Genomic DNA, 18,810 nt, shown 5'->3' with positions numbered 1-18,810 from the left:
CTTTGTTTATAAAGTGCTCAGTATAAACATGCTTGAATCATATACATATATCGAAATATGTTAAAGTTTTGTGTGTATACTCCAGTAACAATGTAAAACTAATATTCACTTTATTTGATATATATATTAGTTTATAGAAGTATGCACTATTAAATTATGCTGAGTAAATAGTATTAAAATCATAATTATATCTAGTTACCTTATAGTTGAATATTTTGAATAATTCAACATCATTTATTATAGATAGTATTATAGTAATGACTCACTACTTATACTTTTATGTGTACATATATAACTGATAGAGTTCCAATTCATTAGGTTGCCAAAGTACTGTTTTAATAATAATATATATTTTAATAATAAAAATAATATTGGTTAACATATTATTTTCTTTTGAAAGTAGTATCGATTTTTCTTAAGCATTGAACTTTAACCCTAAACTCATATTTACCATAAAATCCCATGTTTTTATTCATTAATTTTTTCTTTATTAAGAAATTTTTATATTCATTTTACATAGCAACCACAGATCCTCCTCACTTCCCTCCTCCCTCCCCCCAGCCTTCCCCCACAACCCAACCCCTATTCCCTCCTCCGACAATGTAAGGCTTCTCATGAGGAGCCAGCAGAGCCTGGTACATTCAGTTGAGGCAGACTGAAAATCCCATGTTTTTATTAACAATATTTAGTATTAATCTTGACATTCTATGATTTATATTATTTTCAATTTTAATTCAATGATTGAAGTTGGGGTGCAACTCATTTTAAGTATAGTTATTGCACATTTGCAATCAATACAATGTGGATTTATTTTCCTCCATAATCTATGCCCCTACATTCTACTGATAAAAATGTTTACACTATATAAAGGTAAGAATAAATAGCAAATGAGAAATTTTAATTATACCGTGTGTGTGTGTGTGTGTGTATGTGTTTCTTGTGCTTTTGCTTTTTCTTTTATTAAATTCTGGCTTGTTTGTTTTTGTTTACTTGTTTATTTACCTGTTTTCTTTCGAAAAAGAGAGAAAGAAAGGGTGGGGAGTAGAGTTGGGGAAGTGAGAAAACAGAGAAGTTAGAGGAGAGGAAATCTTGATCAGAAAATGATCAAAATTTTTTTCAATACAAAAGAATATTAAAAGCACCAAAATATAGAATAAAATATACAAGGTTTAAATTTAATAAATTTAGGAAACGAAGTAAAAATACATTGTTTTGGAGGTGCACACATGAACTTAATTAACTGCAGAGCAGAACAAAGCTACGATTGAGAGAGTGTAGTTACACTATGTCTGTTAGTTGTATTAAATGTTCCTGACTGAGTAAATGCATTGGGAAAAGGGTTTATTAGAAAGAAGTTCCAATGGAAAGTGGAAAAAAAACCTTTTAAATAAAAAGAAAAAATAAAAGTGAAAAAGAAAGAAGGTCTAAGTGTTAGATTCTCTTCTTTGTGACATTCTAAGATATGGATATCAATCATAATTCACCAGTAACAGTGGCAGGGTGTATCTTTATGCTGTACATAGAATGATATCCATCATTTCTGTTGCTAGCAACATCATTATAGTGCCACATAATTAGGGCAATTTATCAGTGGTTTTGGCATGAGGTTTCTGAAATCGGTGTCTGGGACTTGTTATCTACCAACTGTTTACATCTATGCTACTGACTTAATCAATACTCACAAATGAAATTTATGTGTCATAGTATATGAATTGCTCTCAGGGGAAAATCTGACTCATTACTATCTATGGAAAAAATTGCAAGTGTTAGCTATTACATCATTACATAACTTTTAAACAATTTGTTGTTTTTAGATTCTTCTTCTGTTGTGATTCACAAATGTCATGTCCTAGATATTCTGAGGCTCTTCAGATGCATGTGCCTAGTTGTTTCAAGCTCAAAAGAATATATATCTCTGTGATCTCTGTAAGTAAAATAGTTAGCTAAGTAAACTCTTTGAACATGAACTGTCAAAATCAGATAAAAGTCTAAAATACTATAATTTTAATTCATTATTAAGAATCAACCTTCTATGAACTTTTTGGTTCAAACATTTTTGGGTAAGGGCTTAAGGGTTGATTGTCATAATAAAAGTACTCTGTGGTACATATATATCTATTACAATAAGTACAAAAAATTTAAGACACTTTCAGTTACCTTTTTTAAAAGAAAAAAAGTAACTATATAAAGTGACCTAAATGGTATTCTAATAGTCTAAAACAAAACTAGTGTAATCAGCAAATGGCGATATGAGCTGATCATAGTATCAAATGATTCAAGAGAAATGTTCAGATAATGGAAAAATCAGAACAACTTGGATAGAATACCTGTAGAGTCAACTTAAAGGAGAGAATATTGTCTGGATAATTTGATATATAAAAGGAAATCATGGGAGCTGAGACTACCAATACAATCAAACAATAATTGCTGTCTAAGGTAAAAAGGAACATAAATTCTGCAGCCAGTGAAGGGCCAAGAATAATGCTGTGCCTTGATCATCTCCTAACTCAGTCCTCATCCTAGTCTTGACATCACTTTTAATAATAATTAGGCAGAAGTGAATAAATCCCCTTCCAATCATTTCATAATATTGAAACATTTTTCTAAATATTGGTTTCCGTGTTTTAACAGCCTATGTCAACTTGAATTTACTAAAGTATTTATTAACATCTAAAAAGTATAAATTCTGTGCGGAACATCGCTTTTCATCTCTCACATAGCATTCTTCTTTGACTAATGTTTATTCTTCCATATCCATGGCCCTTACGTATTCATTAATTTCCATTTGGTTTCACTTTTTTTAAAGGCAAAATATTAATAAAAATAATATATCATTGAAAATATAGAGGTCAACAAATAGAAAAAAGGCATTAAGTTTGCTCACTGCGTGGAAGACACAAGAATTAAATGAATCTCAATAAAGAAGTAATCTGACTTTTGCAGCTTTCACTGCTAGTAAATTCTAAATATGAATTTAAGTGATACAGTTTCAAGATGGACTGATTATAACTTTAGTTGATTCTACTATTTGATAAAATGATTTGTACATACATATTTACAAGAATTCCAGTAGATCTGTGAAATATAGTTGCCTGCATCTTGACTTCCTTCTTTTAAATATTTTATAAATTAATATTGTTTCTTCCTTTTTCTTTTCTTTGTTGTTCGTTTGTTTGGGACAGGGATTCTCTGTTTAGCACTGGCTGTCCTGGGACTCACTCTGTAGAACAAACAGACTAGCCTCAAACTCAGATTAATATTTTTTTCTTTAAAGGTAACATCCACATACATTTGACACTTATCATGTTAACATACAATAAAACTAATGTCCATCCCTCAACTTTCATTCTCATTGGCATTCCTGGGTTGGAAGAGGCACACATGTGGATCTCCATTCCCTTTTGCATGGGCTACATTTTGGCACTAGTGGGAAACTGTTCTCTTCTGTTCATCATCAAGACAGACGCCAGCCTCCATGAGCCAATGTACCTCTTCCTCTGCATGTTGGCAGTGGCTGACCTCGTGGTGTGCACTACAGCTGTTCCCAAACTTCTCAGTCTCTTCTGGTTTCATGATGGAGAGATTCCCTTTGAAGCTTGCCTCACTCAGGTCTTCCTGATTCACTCTTGCTCAACCATGGAATCTGGCTTCCTCGTAGGGATGGCTTTTGACCGTTATATAGCCATTTGTAACCCATTAAGACACTCAGCTGTTTTGACACACAATATAACTGGGGCAATGGGCCTGGCTATTGTACTTCGGGGAGCAGCCTTTCTCAGTCTTCACCCTTTTTTGCTACGCTGGCTTCCCTATTGTAAGACTAATGTAATCTCCCATACATACTGTGAGTTCATGGCCCTCATCAAGATTGCCTGTGCTGAGACACGCATCCGCAGAGCTTACAGCCTCATTGTTGCCTTTCTCACTGGTGGGGTGGACTTCATATTGATAATTTGTTCCTATGTCCTTATACTCAACACAGTCTTCCACCTTCCTTCCAAGGATGCCAGACTCAAGACTCTGGGCACCTGTGGCTCACATGTTTGTGTCATCTTAGTGTTCTATACCCCTGCTTTCTTCTCCTTCCTCACCCACAGATTTGGGCATAAAGTGGCTCCACATGTACACATACTTGTTGCCAATATGTATCTTCTTGTGCCCCCCATGATGGACCCCATTATTTATGGTGTAAGAACCAAGAAGATAAGAGACAGGTTCCTTAAACTGTTTAGTTTTCAAAGAATTTGAACTTAGTTCTTTTGTTGCTAAGTAGCATCAAAATAGAACATTATACTTTTGACTTTACTTGCCATGTATCATTTTGAAGATCCTTTTCTAGGATCAAATGATTGTGTTGTTTTGCTAAGAAGTAACATATCCAAATGTCATTTCTACTTAAAGATCCCAACTAGATTTTTCTGAAAATTTCACAAACACTTTCAAGATGAAATGTAAGTATTCCAAAATGGGATCTCATTGTCTTTATTTCAAAATGGAGCCTCATCACCTTTATTAGTTTTTGTTTGTTTGATTACGGGTAATTTGCTTGCATGTATATCTGTGTACTATTTACACGCCCAGTGCACACACAGTCCAGGAGAGGGCATCAGATCTTCTGAAATGGGAGTTATGGATAGGTGTGAGCCACCATGTTGGTACTAGGAATCATATACAAGCCTGTTTGGTGGAGGAACAACCTTAACCTCTGAGCCGTCTCTCCATCCCCAAGAGCCTCAGTATCTGATTTAACATAATCATTTGAATCTAATTACCAAGATTACCATGAAGTTAATTTAAATATTCAAGTTAACATAAATGTCTGTGCATTAGCACTATAGGAAACATCAACCTAGATATGTTTTTTAAAAAGTTTATAAAACAAGCAAGAAGCTAGGCAAAAGCATGCTCTTTATCTAACTTCATTTAGGCATTTACAACACTTTCTGGTTCTTTCTAGAATGTGTGATTGTTTCCTGTTTGTACCTACTTAACTGCCCCACCTCCATTTTTTGAAGGGATCTTTGACAGCTAATCTTAAATTCAGTACACTTAAAATTTCGCCCTATCATAGGACAAAGAAAATGTCCTCAAACTTTTTTTTTTTTTTCAAGACAGGGTTTCTCTGTGTAGCTTTGTGCCTTTCCTGGAACTCGCTTTGGAGACCAGGCTGGCTTTGAACTCACAGAGATCCACCCGCCTCTGCCTCCCGAGTGCTGGGATTAAAGGAGTGAGCCACCACCGCCCGGCTGGAGAGATGGCTCAGCTGTTAAAGGCTAGGCTCACAACCAAAAATATAAGAGTCCTCAAACTTTTAAATTATGACAACATTGAGATCATGTAGCTTGCATTTCCTATGAAGAATAACAGTTCTAACTTTATACCTACTGCATTTGACCGCTAGATTTACTTGGCACTGCATATTTTATATCTTCTTGGTGCTTTCCTTGAGATTTAGTATTTTAACATACATAATGTTTTTTGTACATTTGTATCCAAGAGAGTGATACCCAGGAAAATATTCACATATATTGCTTGTCATCATTTATTGTGTACAAAAATGTACATTTTCTTAGTGACCTAATTAATTATGATAAACAGTTATGGGATTGCTGCAACCCCAAATAGAAATAACTATCAAAATACTTATTTCTGGAAATGAAGTCATAAGTCGCCATTTATAAGATGTGATATAAAGCAGAGAGAGAGAGAGACAGAGAGATTTTAAAATGGTAATGACATGTGACATATGTGGCTGGCCTTTTATAATCACCATATTGACAAGTTTCTTGTTGTTCACTATATAACACAAGGACATATTTCAACATTTGTATGACAATATATGTGTTAACACCTCTTCTAAATTTTTCATTATTGTCCTCATTTTTGAATGATGCTTTTACAGCTGTACCACTTTATTTTTCTGGTCATCATATTCTCTTATGTTTTTGAAGTCATGATCACACATCTGAGGATTGTGTTATAGTTTCAAAGAAATCTGTTCCTGGTCACATTTTCATGAATTTGTGGGTTATACTCTTGACTCTCTAACTGTTGCTGTATCTTTTGGTTTTCACTAATGTTTATTGTTTCTCATGGATAAATCTCACCAGGATTATGATGAAATGATAAAATCATATACAAAATCTACCCATGGCCTGTGTCTGTTCACTACAGAGAATGCAACAACACTACAGTGGGAATTGCATTCTGACATCTATGATTTCTAAATTTTCTGTATTAATCGTATAGGCTCCAGAATTTAATTAATTATGTGGGTTGAGATACATATAAATTTCCTAGTGACTAAATAAAAATGTAAGCCAAAGTCTGCATCTCTCAAAATAAAAGCATGAAAAGAATATACAATTGTTTACTGGTTCTAAATTTTACGTATGTATTTTATGTGTTTCATCACTTAACTCATACAATTTCATCTGACATAACGTTTACAAATACTAAATGGAAATTGTCTACACAGTTGTGTACCCTATTGGCCAATGAGTAGACAAAAAAATAAGTCTTTGTAGCTTCGATATCATAATTTTCTTACAGTCTAACATTAATTTTATCTACAGCCTAATCTTACTGGAGTTCTCAGAAACACACTTTCCCATAGCTATGGATTCCATAGTTTACTGCTATCACTTCCATGCCCTATAACCACCCACTTTCTAATACACAATTCCACTCCTATATAACTTTAAAAGGTGGAAAGAAAAGAAAAGAGATGTGAGTTTAAAGTACAATCTTTCTTACTGATGAAAAGCAACCTGAAGATTTGAGTTTTTATCAAGAGACATTGAGAATCTAAAACATCCCTAAAATTTCCTGTTTTCCTAGTGTGCCCTATAAATTTTGTTGCATATAGTATAAAGGAATCCATCACTTCTTAGAAAGTATCATTATCGGAGCATGTGCAGGATGTTTTATTAAAATTACTGTATTCTTAGCAAGTGGTCAAGTCTGTGTATCTGCTTAAGACTTACCTGGAACCAGCACAAGAAATAATAGTGTCTTTAATATTTCAACATTAGATATGTAGGGTGATGTGCTGAAGAAGACTGAGAATGATGGGACCTGAGTTCATCTGTGTCACAGGAACAAAGGGAAGACTAAATCTGAAGTAGATTAAAGTGCAGTAGACACTAAGAAAGACCCTCTGATCCAGCCCATACCCTACACAAAAATAAAGCAACAGTACTACAAATCTGTAATCTAGTAGTAGCTGGCATACATAGCAAAAAGTAACAGATGGACTTAATGCTAAAATACTTATTCAAGAAACCAAACTTGTGCATAGAAACCTAAGGGTACATGCCACATCTAGATGGCTACACTTATAAATTTATCAAAATTACTAAAACCATGCCAATCATAATACAAATCATTCAATATAAGAGTGAACATTTCTATCTAACCAAGGATGCAATAATAGCAATGAAATTCAAGCCTATTTCATAAACTGAATAAAACATAGATAAGGGATGACATAGCTTCATCAGTCAGTGAGTTCCTAGAAGAGTCACTTGTGTGTCTAATTACACAGCATAACTACAGGATGATTTCCCAGAGAATATCTAGTTTAAGTGCAGTGAAAACTAATACAATTTTCCTCCAACAATTTGTAATATCATATTTCTACCATAATATAACTAGACAAGATTTCTTCCATAAAGTTCATTCTACAGACTAAGCATGCCATGGAATAGTTTTTTTTTTTCTTTAAGATTTATTTATTTATTATGTATACAGTGTTCTGTCTGCACATATCCCTGCAGGCCAGAAGAGGGCACCAGATCTCACTATAGATGGTTGTGAGCCACCATGTGGTTGCTGGGAATTGAACTCAGGACCTTTGGAAGAACAAGCAGTGCTCTTAACCTCTGAGCCATCTCTCCAGCCCCATATTTTTTTTTTTTTTTTGGTTTTTCGAGACAGGGTTTCTCTGTGTAGCTTTGCGCCTTTCCTGGGACTCACTTGGTAGTCCAGGCTGGCCTCGAACTCACAGAGATCCACCTGGCTCTGCCTCCCGAGTGCTGGGATTAAAGGCGTGCGCCACCACCGCCCGGCGGAATAGTTTTAAAAAGTGTATTTGGAAGCCAAACACATCACAAAATCACAAATGGCCTTTGTAGTTTACAAATTTGTACAGATTCTGAGATATAATTATTAAAAGAAAGTTATATCTTATCAGAATTGCATGAAGTTGTGTTTCCTGGAAAATTTACTCACATAATGTCAATCGTGTTACATAGATATAGATAACACTGGATGTTAGCACATGGAGCTCATTTCAATGAGACTATCAAACAAAACCAAACGTAGATAGTGCTAGACTTGCCATTGCTGGGACTTGCAGCATTCTGTAACAGTGACACTCTTCACATGTGAAACATAATAAACCTTACAGAGAAAACCTTCTTTGAAAATAATACATTATTTCTGAGTTGTTAACATTAAATATGATTGCAATTTTTACAGTAAGTAATATTTGCTTGAAAATCTTGAAAAAATAGAATTGCAGCACATTGATCAAAATCTCAGAGTTTATAATTCTGTTCAGGACAGGGTTTCTCACACTGTCTCACATACTTGAAACTCTCATAGCATCAGATTCACCTCACCGGTAATAGCTAAGCAAAGTTAAGAATGCAGCTGTTCTGAGAGTCAATGCCAACATGTGGCAGATGCTCTGACTTCATAATTTTGAGGTCAGCACTAACAGGAATGACCTGCCATTAGGCTTTAATAATACAATATAAAAAGCTTTGGTGGTTTGTGTCAAAATTGACAATCCCCTCCCTATATAGGACTATAAAACTTATAAACATTCACCTATTTTGAACATTGACTTTTACTGACCTTTCTTTCATGCATCTGTTTTTTTGTGAGCATCAGAGCTTCGTTTTATTTCTTGGAAAACATTTTCAGTACCCGTTCCCTAATCTGTTTTGTTCTGACACCATAGATTACAGGGTTGAGAGCAGGTGGAATGACTACATAGAAATTGGCCAGAAGAATGTGAATGTAGCGTGGTACATTACGGCCAAACCTATGAGTCATAAATGAAAAGAAAGCAGGAGTGTAGAATGTCAACATGACACACACATGAGATCCACAGGTACTGAGTGCCTTGAGCCGGGCATCCTGAGAAGAGAGTCGAAATACAGCACGAAGGATCTGGACATAGGAAATGACAATGGCTATAATATCACAAACCAGGATAGAGATGGCACACAAGCCATAGATGATATTGACCTTGATGCTGGCACAGGACAGGCGGGCGATGCCCATGTGCTCACAATATGTGTGTGGGATGATTTGGTGCCCACAAAATGGTAACCGTAAGATGAGCAAGACAAAGGGTATGGCAAAAAACAATGGTCTCAGGAGGATGACCCAAGCAATGATGAACACCACCTTGTTCGTCAGCACCAATGTATAGCGAAGAGGGTTACAGATGGCCACATAGCGATCATAGGCCATGGCCACAAGCACAGCTGACTCCATGCCTGTGCACAGGTGGATGAAGAACATCTGGGTGAGACATCCCTCAAATAGTATTTCTCTCAGGTTAAGCCAAAAGATTCCAAGCATCTTGGGGATGGTGGACGTGGACAGGCCCAGGTCAATAGATGACAGAATGGCCAGGAAGTAGAACATGGGCTGATGGAGACCATGTTCAGTCTGAATTACATAAAGGATGGTTATATTACCAAGTACGGCTGTTAGAAACACAACAAAGAAAGGAAAACCAATCCAACAGTGCATGTTTTCCAATCCAGGAATTCCCAAGAGCAGGAAAGTATTAGGGTGAAATAAAGTAACATTGTGTAAAACCATACTTCTGTGATTGTTGTGCCAAAGTACAGCATAGACCGAAGGCATCACATCCACTGTGGGTTACAGACATGGGATACTAGACAGCATCCTTCTATAGCTCACCAAAACAAGAGACTGTATCAGAGAAACTTTTATCATAGTTATCCAGGTTACTTGATCACAGAGGTTTGAAAGTACCTATGTCTAAAATGTAATGGTAGAACAATTTTATTTTCTTCTTTTTCCCCTTTTATTGAAAATAGTCTTTTCTCATACAATATATCATGACTACTCTTTGCTCTCACTCTACTTCTTATTCTAAAGGGGTGTTGGTGTTGGTGGTGTTGGTGGTGTTGGTGGTGGTGGAGAGATGCTTCAGCTCCTAGCCCTCAGTTCCAAGCCATGGAAGGCAGCTCACAACCACCTGTAACTCCAGTTTTAATGGATCTAATATATTTTTCTAGAGGCTCTGTATATCCTGCACTCTGATAACACACACACACACACACACACACACACACACACACACACACACACACACACACATCCATTCAGTTATATTCTAGATTTCAGTTAAGAAAATCGAGTGTCCAAAATGAACATTCCAGGTTCTAAGCTGAGACTGGCTGCAAAAGATGAGCTTGAGAATGTTTATTCCTGTGGAACAGAAAGGTAGTGACTGACATTGCAGAAGTCATCAATTAAGATTCATGAAATAAAGTCTCATGAAATGACAACAAGCTTTATAGAAGTATTGTTTTTTGTGACTAATTACTTTATGAGCAAAAGTGGAGAGGTTTAAAAAGGACAAAAGTCATTAAAGCTGTGCAAGACACGCTTTCCTGAGCTGAGGAAACCTAACTCACTTAGTGCAGGACCAGGACTTTCTAAGGGTTTTTTGTGTATATTTTGATTGATCAATTTCCTCAGACCATTTCTCATCCTACAGTTATCTTCCAACCTTCCCTTTCTTGGTGCTCCCACCAGAGAGACATGCCACCTTGAAACCTGACTTATACGTCTGCTTGCAGGGGAATGTGCAGATCCCTCTTTAACAGTGACCTGGTGATTGTCCTTCTTGTCTCTCAGTATCTTCCTGCTGGCACTATCAAGAAAGAAACACAGATTTATGTACATATACACATAGAAACACACATGTTCAAATGTATAAGCTATTACACAGCTACTAGGTAATGTTAGATCATGTATATATACTGCTTTTCTATGTTAATGCTCATATTCTTGCTTTGCCAAATTTTTATCATTACATTTGCCCCTAAATCAATAAGGAAAATAAGTTCTAAGTCTCTTTCTCTTTCATGCATGAGAATTCTTAGGAAGGAAATTTTTCTTTCTGATACAGGAAGGAGAAAGCAGCATGGAATTATAGTAATGAGAACCAAGCAAGCTACTAGTGTAGGAGAGGAGAAGAAAAATTCCAAGAAAGAAACAACTATTTAGGAAAACAAACACTAAGCTGAGCCATGATGACTATGTGGCTGCAGGGCTTGGGGAAAGAGATCTAGGAGACCTACATCTCCAGAGTCCTTCTTTGTACTCACATTCAGTTGATAAAAAAGCTGATTTAAATGTTTTATCTATAGAAATTATTTAATATTTAGGAAAGACACAAAGACTGAATCTACATTGTTTCTCATTACCATGTGGGATGGGAAGAGGTTATTTTCTTTCCTGAGTATAAGATTACTCATCCATGAAATAAAATTATGAAAGGCTTCCATAGGAGAATTTCTTGAGACATGTGTTTCACTCACAATAAATCATTTAAAAAAGTCTGAAGTTAATGGCTATCCTTTATGATCCTTTATGTATGTAACAGAATGTAACAGAAGAAAGACTACAGCGGACTTGAGTCTGGCAGAGCTACACTTCTCAGATATCAACAGGAACTAGCAAATGTGAAGCCCTCATTATTATTTTAACTTTCATGATCATTCTACAACAGTTGATAATATTCATAATGTAAGGCAACTGGCAACTCTTGCATCTGCACCTACATCTACAAAAAAAATTAGTTTCTACCCCTGGGGACTACACCATTGCAAGGTGATTAGCATTACCTTCTGCATGAGGGGAAGTAGCAAGTAGATGAATTGTATTTCACTGGGCTACAAATGGTGAAGGACAGTTTGTGATCAGTTTAACTTCAGGGCTATTGTTATTCTATCTTCCCATGGAATATGAGTTTGCATTGGAGCTATTTATTCAACCTATAATAAAAAATTTGAAAGAGAAATAACCATGAGAAACAGAAAGCATGAAGAAAATAAATCATTGATGGTTCATTGCATAGACATAATCCAGGTCAGTGAAAAAATGCAGTGTACATAAAGGACCTCAAAGGTATCAAATGACATATAACTTTTACAAGAGATTGTATAAGTCTGTATTTAAAAAAAAAACACAAATGAAAGTAGCTGCTACTCAGTTTATTTGATTATGCCAATCGATTCTTGTAGATAGTTCCTTTACCCATTTCTCAGTATTAGAAGGTGTTATGCCCTCCCATGGTTATTTCACCTACTGCTTTCTTCCTTAATTTCAGATAACCACAGAAAAGGATCCACGTTCTCACTTGAACTTCAACATCCAGAGAAGATGTAAATCTCCCTCAGCTTCCTTCTATACTCCATATCCTTAGCTGCTTTTCTCTGCACTCATAATCTCTAGAGGGAGACTTTTGGAAGACCCCGAGGGATAACAAAGCTCTGCTGTCAGAATTAAATTGTTATGGTGTAATTAAATCTTCTTAGACATAGTTAACCCATACCCTGATTCTTGCATCAGATTTTCAAATTTAGGAATACCTGTATACATGCAAGACTTTTTTCTTGTTATATCTTTAAACATTCTCTTTCTAATATGATTAATTTTGAATCCTTTACTTTAATCCTGACTTAGGGTGAGACATCATCATGGTCACCAAAATATAGACTAATGACACCAACAAAGCTGGCATATCATATTGTGTGTGTATGTGTGTGTGTGTGTGTGTGTGTGTGTGTGTGTGCACATGCACGTGTGTGCAGAGAAAGAGAGATGAGTATTATGTTCTTGATCTCAACTTTGAAATGTGAATAATACAGAAATTCTTCAAATAAGGTTAATTTTAAAAAATCTCACCAAATATGTGCTGTTTATCCCATTTTTCTGAAAAGGGAGAAGTCAAGAAGAATAAGGTTGCTCATAGTGTTATAGAGCTGAGTGCTCAGGCTTCCATCTTGGAAGGTTTTGTTCATAATAGATAATGACTGGCTTCTTATACAAAGTAGGATATGTGTGTTTCATCATATTACTATTCAACAAATATACATTTATCATATACTGTGTAGCAGGTACTGTTTTATGTGTTGTATACTATTAAACAGTACTAACAAAATGTGGAAAAACAAGACAGATTAAGTAGGTCCATAGATAGAAATATGAGTAATGGAGATGCTGACTGTAAAGTTAATAATTCTCAGTAACATTGTTAGGGGAAGTGACACTATGAAAATGACATTTAAGTAGACATATGAAGGATGAAAGAAGGCAAGCCATGTGGAATTTGTGAAGCCAGGAGAAACATTCTAGAAAGAAGAGAAAATATGAAGGGATTATAGTATGCTAGCTCAAATCCAGGAGAACACAGTTGGTTCAAATCGAAGTCTCTGAAGTGACATAATTTGGAAAGCTCAACTTTCCACAGTCATATACATCATTAGATTTTCAGCAATTGACGTGAGGACTGAAGGAGGTCCACAAGCAGTATCTTAATTAGGTTTCTATTGCTGCAATAAAACATCATTACCAAAGCAGCTTGGGGAGGAAATTATTTCTTTCAGCTTTACAGCTTATAGTCCATCATGAAAAGTCAGGGCAGAAAGTCAATACAGGAACCTGAAGGCTGGAACTGAAGCAGAGGCAATGGAGGAGTGCTGTTTACTGGCTTGCTCCTCATGGCTTCTTTACTTTGCTTTCTTATATAACCCAGGACCACCTGTCCAGGTGTGAAATCATTCATAATGAACTGGGTCCTCCAACATTAGCCATTAATGAAGTGGAAATGTCCCACAGACTTTCCTACAGGCCACAGGCAATTCTGATGAATCAATGTTCTCCATTAAACTTGCCACTTCTCAGGTGATCTTAGCTTGTGTCAATTTAAAATAAAAATCAGCTCATGCAGGATCTAATAATCATTGTAGACCATAGAGGGATGGTTAATAAAGTTGTAATTAAATTATAGTCTCAAAAAATATCAAAACAGATATATATCAGAAATTCAAAACATATATTGCAGAATCAATGTAAAATGGTCAGAAATACATATTGTAGATTATAGCAAGAGGGAAGTTACTAATGAAGAGAGAAGTAATAAAACATAATAAAATATTTGTAAAATGACTATAAAAAGTATAAAAATATAAAATATGTTATATTTCAAATGTATAGATCATGTAGTATGTGTCAAAGTAAAATTACTGAACCAAAGGCAAGGCCACAGAGATGGGAAGTTAACATTCAAGATAACTCAAAGCTCATTTTCCTTTTTTGTAACTTTTTTTGTTAACAGAAAAAGCAACCACCTTGTCAGAACATCAATAGCTACTTTTTAAATATTGAATTATCACGTGTGATAATATTTGCATGCCTTTTCATTCCTTCTTTGATCAAGTTGTAATTATTTTTTAGATTCTGAGGAATCTCATATCCCAAAACAAACAGAGAAATTGTTTCATTCCATTCTAGTAGTTAGAGGCGAGGAGGGAGTGACTACATGTCATAGGGAAATGCTTTTGCTCATGTCAATTCTCATTTGTACACCTTCAGTTAACTGCATCAAATGACAAGGGAATCTCGCCTGCAAGTGTCAGCAGACATTTCTTCCAACTAGTCCTGCTATGAAAGTTCTAGTGCCACTATTAGTACCGTTGTCTAAGCAATACGATTTGATAGATTGAGAAATTTTAGAATTGTCCTCTAATTAAGTAAATGCTCTTCTCTGTAGCATTGCATTTGTTTCTGTCTATTTACTTTGGCATACCACATAATTTTACTTTAATTCTGCATTTATATATTTTTAATTTCTGATATTTATTCATTAGTGTATTTTTTATTTTTTTTTTAATTTTTGGGACTACAGTTTAATTACAACATTTATTCCTTCCCTTTCTTTCCTCCAGAACCTCCCATATACACCTCCCCATTCACCTTCAAATTCATGGCTTCTTTTTTCACTAGTTGTTATTGCATACATTTATGTATATATGCATATATTCCTAAGTATGACCTATTGCATCTATATAATGCTATCTACATGTTTGCTTTGGGGGAAGTGACTGTTTGGTACCAGACAATCAATAGATGTGTTCTTCCTCACAGAAGGCCACCTCTGGACACATAAAAGCTTATAGGGCCTCAAGCCTACATAAAGAACTATAGGCAACTATGGAAAGATGGGAACAGGATAATTTTTTGATCTTTTATTTGACAGTTTATATGCACATATTTAAAATTTATATTGTATATATTATGATGAGTTTTATGAATAATGATGAAAAACGTTATGATTGTCTTTTCACAAAATCATCTGTTCTTTTGATTTAAATCCACAGGGACCATAAGAGCATGCTACTACTACTGTGTGCTCACCCATCTCCCTTCTCTATGCTGAGATCTGCTCTGGCTTGAGCTTGCACAGGTTTTGTGTTTGCTGTCACAACTACTCTGAACTCATATGTGCAGCTACCCTGCTCTTTACTGGTAGTTATCTGCTGCTTCTGGCTCTTCCACTCCTTCCACACCCTCTTACATACTGATCCCTCAGTTTCTGGAAGAAGTATACATTATAGATATTCCATAGAGCTGACAATTCTGTAGTCTTCTTATTCTCTATACTATGGCCAATTGTGTGTCTCTGTGTTTATAACCATCTCGTGAAAATAGAAGCTTCTCTGGTGAGAGTTGGGAGATCTGTGGATATAATGATAAATTGTTAGGGGTTGGTTTAATATTATGACCACTAAGTAAATAATAGTAGTAGTTGTCCCCTAGGGTCTATGAATTATCTAGCCATGGGTTCATTGTCCAATAATGGTGCTATATATGAGCTTTATTTTATGGAGCATGACTTAAAGTCCAATAAGAAAATGGCTAGTTCCTCCCATGATGTTTATGCTACTATTACAGCAGTGGTTATGTCCTGCCAGGTCAGTTATTATTGTAGCTTAAATGGTTTATATCTGCATAAAATTGATGATTTCCTTTTAGTGCACATAGCACATTCCAGAACTATAAAAGCTATCAAGTAGTAATTAAGCTCTCAGGTCACTACTAGTTTGATATCTCCATGTTCTATGGCTCAAGTATGTGATATCTTCAGCAATAGGGTCTTGCAGTCAAGTTCTGGAGGGTAAGTAAGTGCATTATTGATAGCCTATAATGTTTTGGCATCAACGGAGCCTCAGTGGCCAAGAACTAGAAAAGAAATAAACCACACCTGGCATTGGGCCGGGTTTTGTTAACCACTGATGTCTACTGGCCAGACACCTTTTCTCAGACATCAGACCACTGTTGTCCTGTTAAAGGGTAACACAGTCTTAACTCTTCTTATGTATATGTGTTACTGCTTTAATACATAGGAAGCTCAGAAGAGGTTTACACACATATGAAGGGTGCTTGTCCACACCTCTACTTTCTTCTTTTTTGGTTTTCTCACAAGCTACAGTGTTCTTCACTGATCATGCAGGAATAAGAACTGAAATCCGTGCCGGGCGGTGGTGGCGCACGCCTTTAATCCCAGCACTCGGGAGGCAGAGCCAGGTGGATCTCTGTGAGTTCGAGGCCAGCCTGGACTACCAAGTGAGTCCCAGGAGAGGCGCAAAGCTACACAGAGAAACCCTGTCTCGAAAAACCAAAAAAAAAAAAAAAAAAAAAAAAAAAAAAAAAAAAAAAAAGAACTGAAATCCACAGGGATTTCCTGGTTTTTTTTTTTTTTTTTTTTTTAAATAATACTGGCTCTAGGGGAAAAGGAAATGAAAGGTACTTCCTGAAAAATTGCAAAACCCTGATAAAAGCAGGCCAGAATGACACACAACAAAGGCAAGATTCCATCCTGGGGCTCAGCCTGGTGAGTCTCCCCTTTTTTAGCTTGCAGACATATAAAGGGAATTAGAGAACACAGAAGAAAGGATAGGGGACATGGGGTCTATTAGAGGCAGAGACTGAAGATGGAGCTTTTGAAAAGAATAGGAGATGGTTAATTGAGGTCATATAAGACTACGAGAAGAGGCTAGTCAGTGCCTTTTAGAAAAATTATTCTGCTTAATGTCTAGTGAATGATAGCATTTCTTTGCAAAAAAAGTTTAAACTACTTTTGAAAAAAATTACTTATTCTAAAAATATAATAGATTTAAAGTTTAATGTTTGTTTGGCTTAATTATCTCTATTTTCTATATCAAGAAATAGTTATAAATTAAAAAATTTAAATTATTTGTGGAAAGTAACATTTGCTCTTAACTTCCTTCAAATATAGGTTGAATTATTCAGAAAGTTAAGTTTTATGACAATCAATCTGATGCAGACTTCATACTCTGAAGCATTTGAAATCATCACACTATACCAGTTTCAAGAAATGATGGTTTGAACTGTTAGTATGTAGTAGAATAGACAAGTAAAAACTTCATATAACCTAAGTAGGTAGGTAGAGATAGACAGATGGACAGACAGATAGATAGATAGATAGATAGATAGATAGATAGATAGATAGATAGATAGATAGATAGACAGATCATATACACACAAATGGCAATGCTATGGTTTGAATTCAGAGCAATAGCATGCTGAGAAAATCCTTCTACCAATGAGAAACAGCACAGCTTGATGATCTTTGACAGAAATATTTATATTTAAATATATGGAAATAGAGAAAAGAATATGCTTATAGTTTTAAATAACTACTAAATGCATTTTTGTCTTTTTAGACTTTTTGATTATTATAATACAATTACAATATTTCTGCATAATCTTTCTATTTTGATTTTTTTTGTGGGGGTTTTGTTTCTTGGTTTTCTTTATTTTGGTTTTGTTTTGGTTTCTTGTCTTTCTTTTTAGAAAGATACAGAAAGGGAAGTGGGGAGAAAGAACAAAAAGAGTGGGTAGAATTGTGGGCTAAATCAGGGAAGAGTTGGAAGAGGTGAAAAACATGATCAAAATATTTTATATAAAAATTAAAAAAGAATTATTGATGTATTATATGTAGCTGTGCAGGTAACATTTATTAGATAAATATAGTACTTCCTTGTAGTCTCATTTTTAAAGAAATTAAAATACATTTGCTGTACTAATTAATAGGATTCATTGAGATACTTCTCTGGATACAAATCGTGCACTGATCAAGCCCTTAGATTGCAAAATCTATGACTGCTTCACTTATGAACTAAAGATGCTAATATATAACATTTAGCATGATATTAAGATATTCAGAGGGATAGTGTGTTTTTATAATGTTTGTGGAGGATTTTGTGTTGAATCTGCATGCTTGAGGATAATAATTTATTTGTATAACTCAGGTAAGCATTCAAATTTATAATATACCAATAAATTAAACTTTTACTATGTCATTTATACTTATGATTTAATAGTGTCTGGAGATTGGTTCATAACGTCATCTGGGAGTGAATTTTAGTAATCATCCAGGTGTTTCTTAACCAGTCAAGCTGACAGCCTTGACTAACCATCACAATACTGTCATTTTTAGTACTATATTCAGGGACTAGCAGAAGCCTAAGTCCGTTAACATTCAAGGATGCTCTCTTATTAAAAATGGTTGAAATAACAAAACACTCACAAAAGGCAGTATTAGTGTAAAATAATTCTTAAAGATTGGTTAGATTGGTTATAAGGCTAGTGATTTCAAAGAGAAGGATGACTATACAATAGATGATGACATGATCAATATTTTACTTTTATTTACTGTGTAGTGTA

At 35.2% G+C, this 18,810-nt stretch overlaps 2 protein-coding genes and 1 long non-coding RNA gene across 3 annotated transcripts; 2 read left to right on the top strand and 1 right to left on the bottom strand.

The window, feature by feature from the left end:
• The first annotated feature begins 3,303 nt into the window (after nucleotides 1–3,303).
• Nucleotides 3,304–4,248, top strand: LOC102919167 (olfactory receptor 52D1-like). Its single transcript, XM_006997802.2, has one exon. The coding sequence runs from the start codon at nucleotides 3,304–3,306 to the stop codon at nucleotides 4,246–4,248; it is 945 nt and encodes a 314-aa protein (XP_006997864.1).
• A 57-nt stretch (nucleotides 4,249–4,305) lies between these two features.
• On the top strand, nucleotides 4,306–12,587 carry LOC121826455 (uncharacterized). Its single transcript, XR_006068732.2, has 2 exons — nucleotides 4,306–4,451; nucleotides 12,389–12,587. It is a non-coding gene; the product is annotated as an uncharacterized LOC121826455 (long non-coding RNA).
• LOC102919479 (olfactory receptor 52E1-like) lies at nucleotides 8,908–9,843 on the bottom strand. The gene has a single exon (XM_006997803.1). The coding sequence runs from the start codon at nucleotides 9,841–9,843 to the stop codon at nucleotides 8,908–8,910; it is 936 nt and encodes a 311-aa protein (XP_006997865.1).
• Nucleotides 12,588–18,810: the final 6,223 nt, after the last annotated feature.

The sequence above is a fragment of the Peromyscus maniculatus genome, chromosome 1, assembly GCF_049852395.1.
Source record: "Peromyscus maniculatus bairdii isolate BWxNUB_F1_BW_parent chromosome 1, HU_Pman_BW_mat_3.1, whole genome shotgun sequence".
Taxonomy (NCBI): domain Eukaryota; kingdom Metazoa; phylum Chordata; class Mammalia; order Rodentia; family Cricetidae; genus Peromyscus; species Peromyscus maniculatus.
The sequence above is the reverse complement of the archived record's forward strand: the minus strand, read 5'-3'. Positions and strand labels throughout refer to the sequence as shown.

Excerpts from the sequence above, each read along its gene's own strand:
- LOC102919167 (XM_006997802.2), top strand. The coding sequence starts at position 3,304 with ATGTTAACATACAATAAAACTAATGTCCATCCCTCAACTTTCATTCTC.
- LOC102919479 (XM_006997803.1), bottom strand. The coding sequence starts at position 9,843 with ATGGTTTTACACAATGTTACTTTATTTCACCCTAATACTTTCCTGCTC.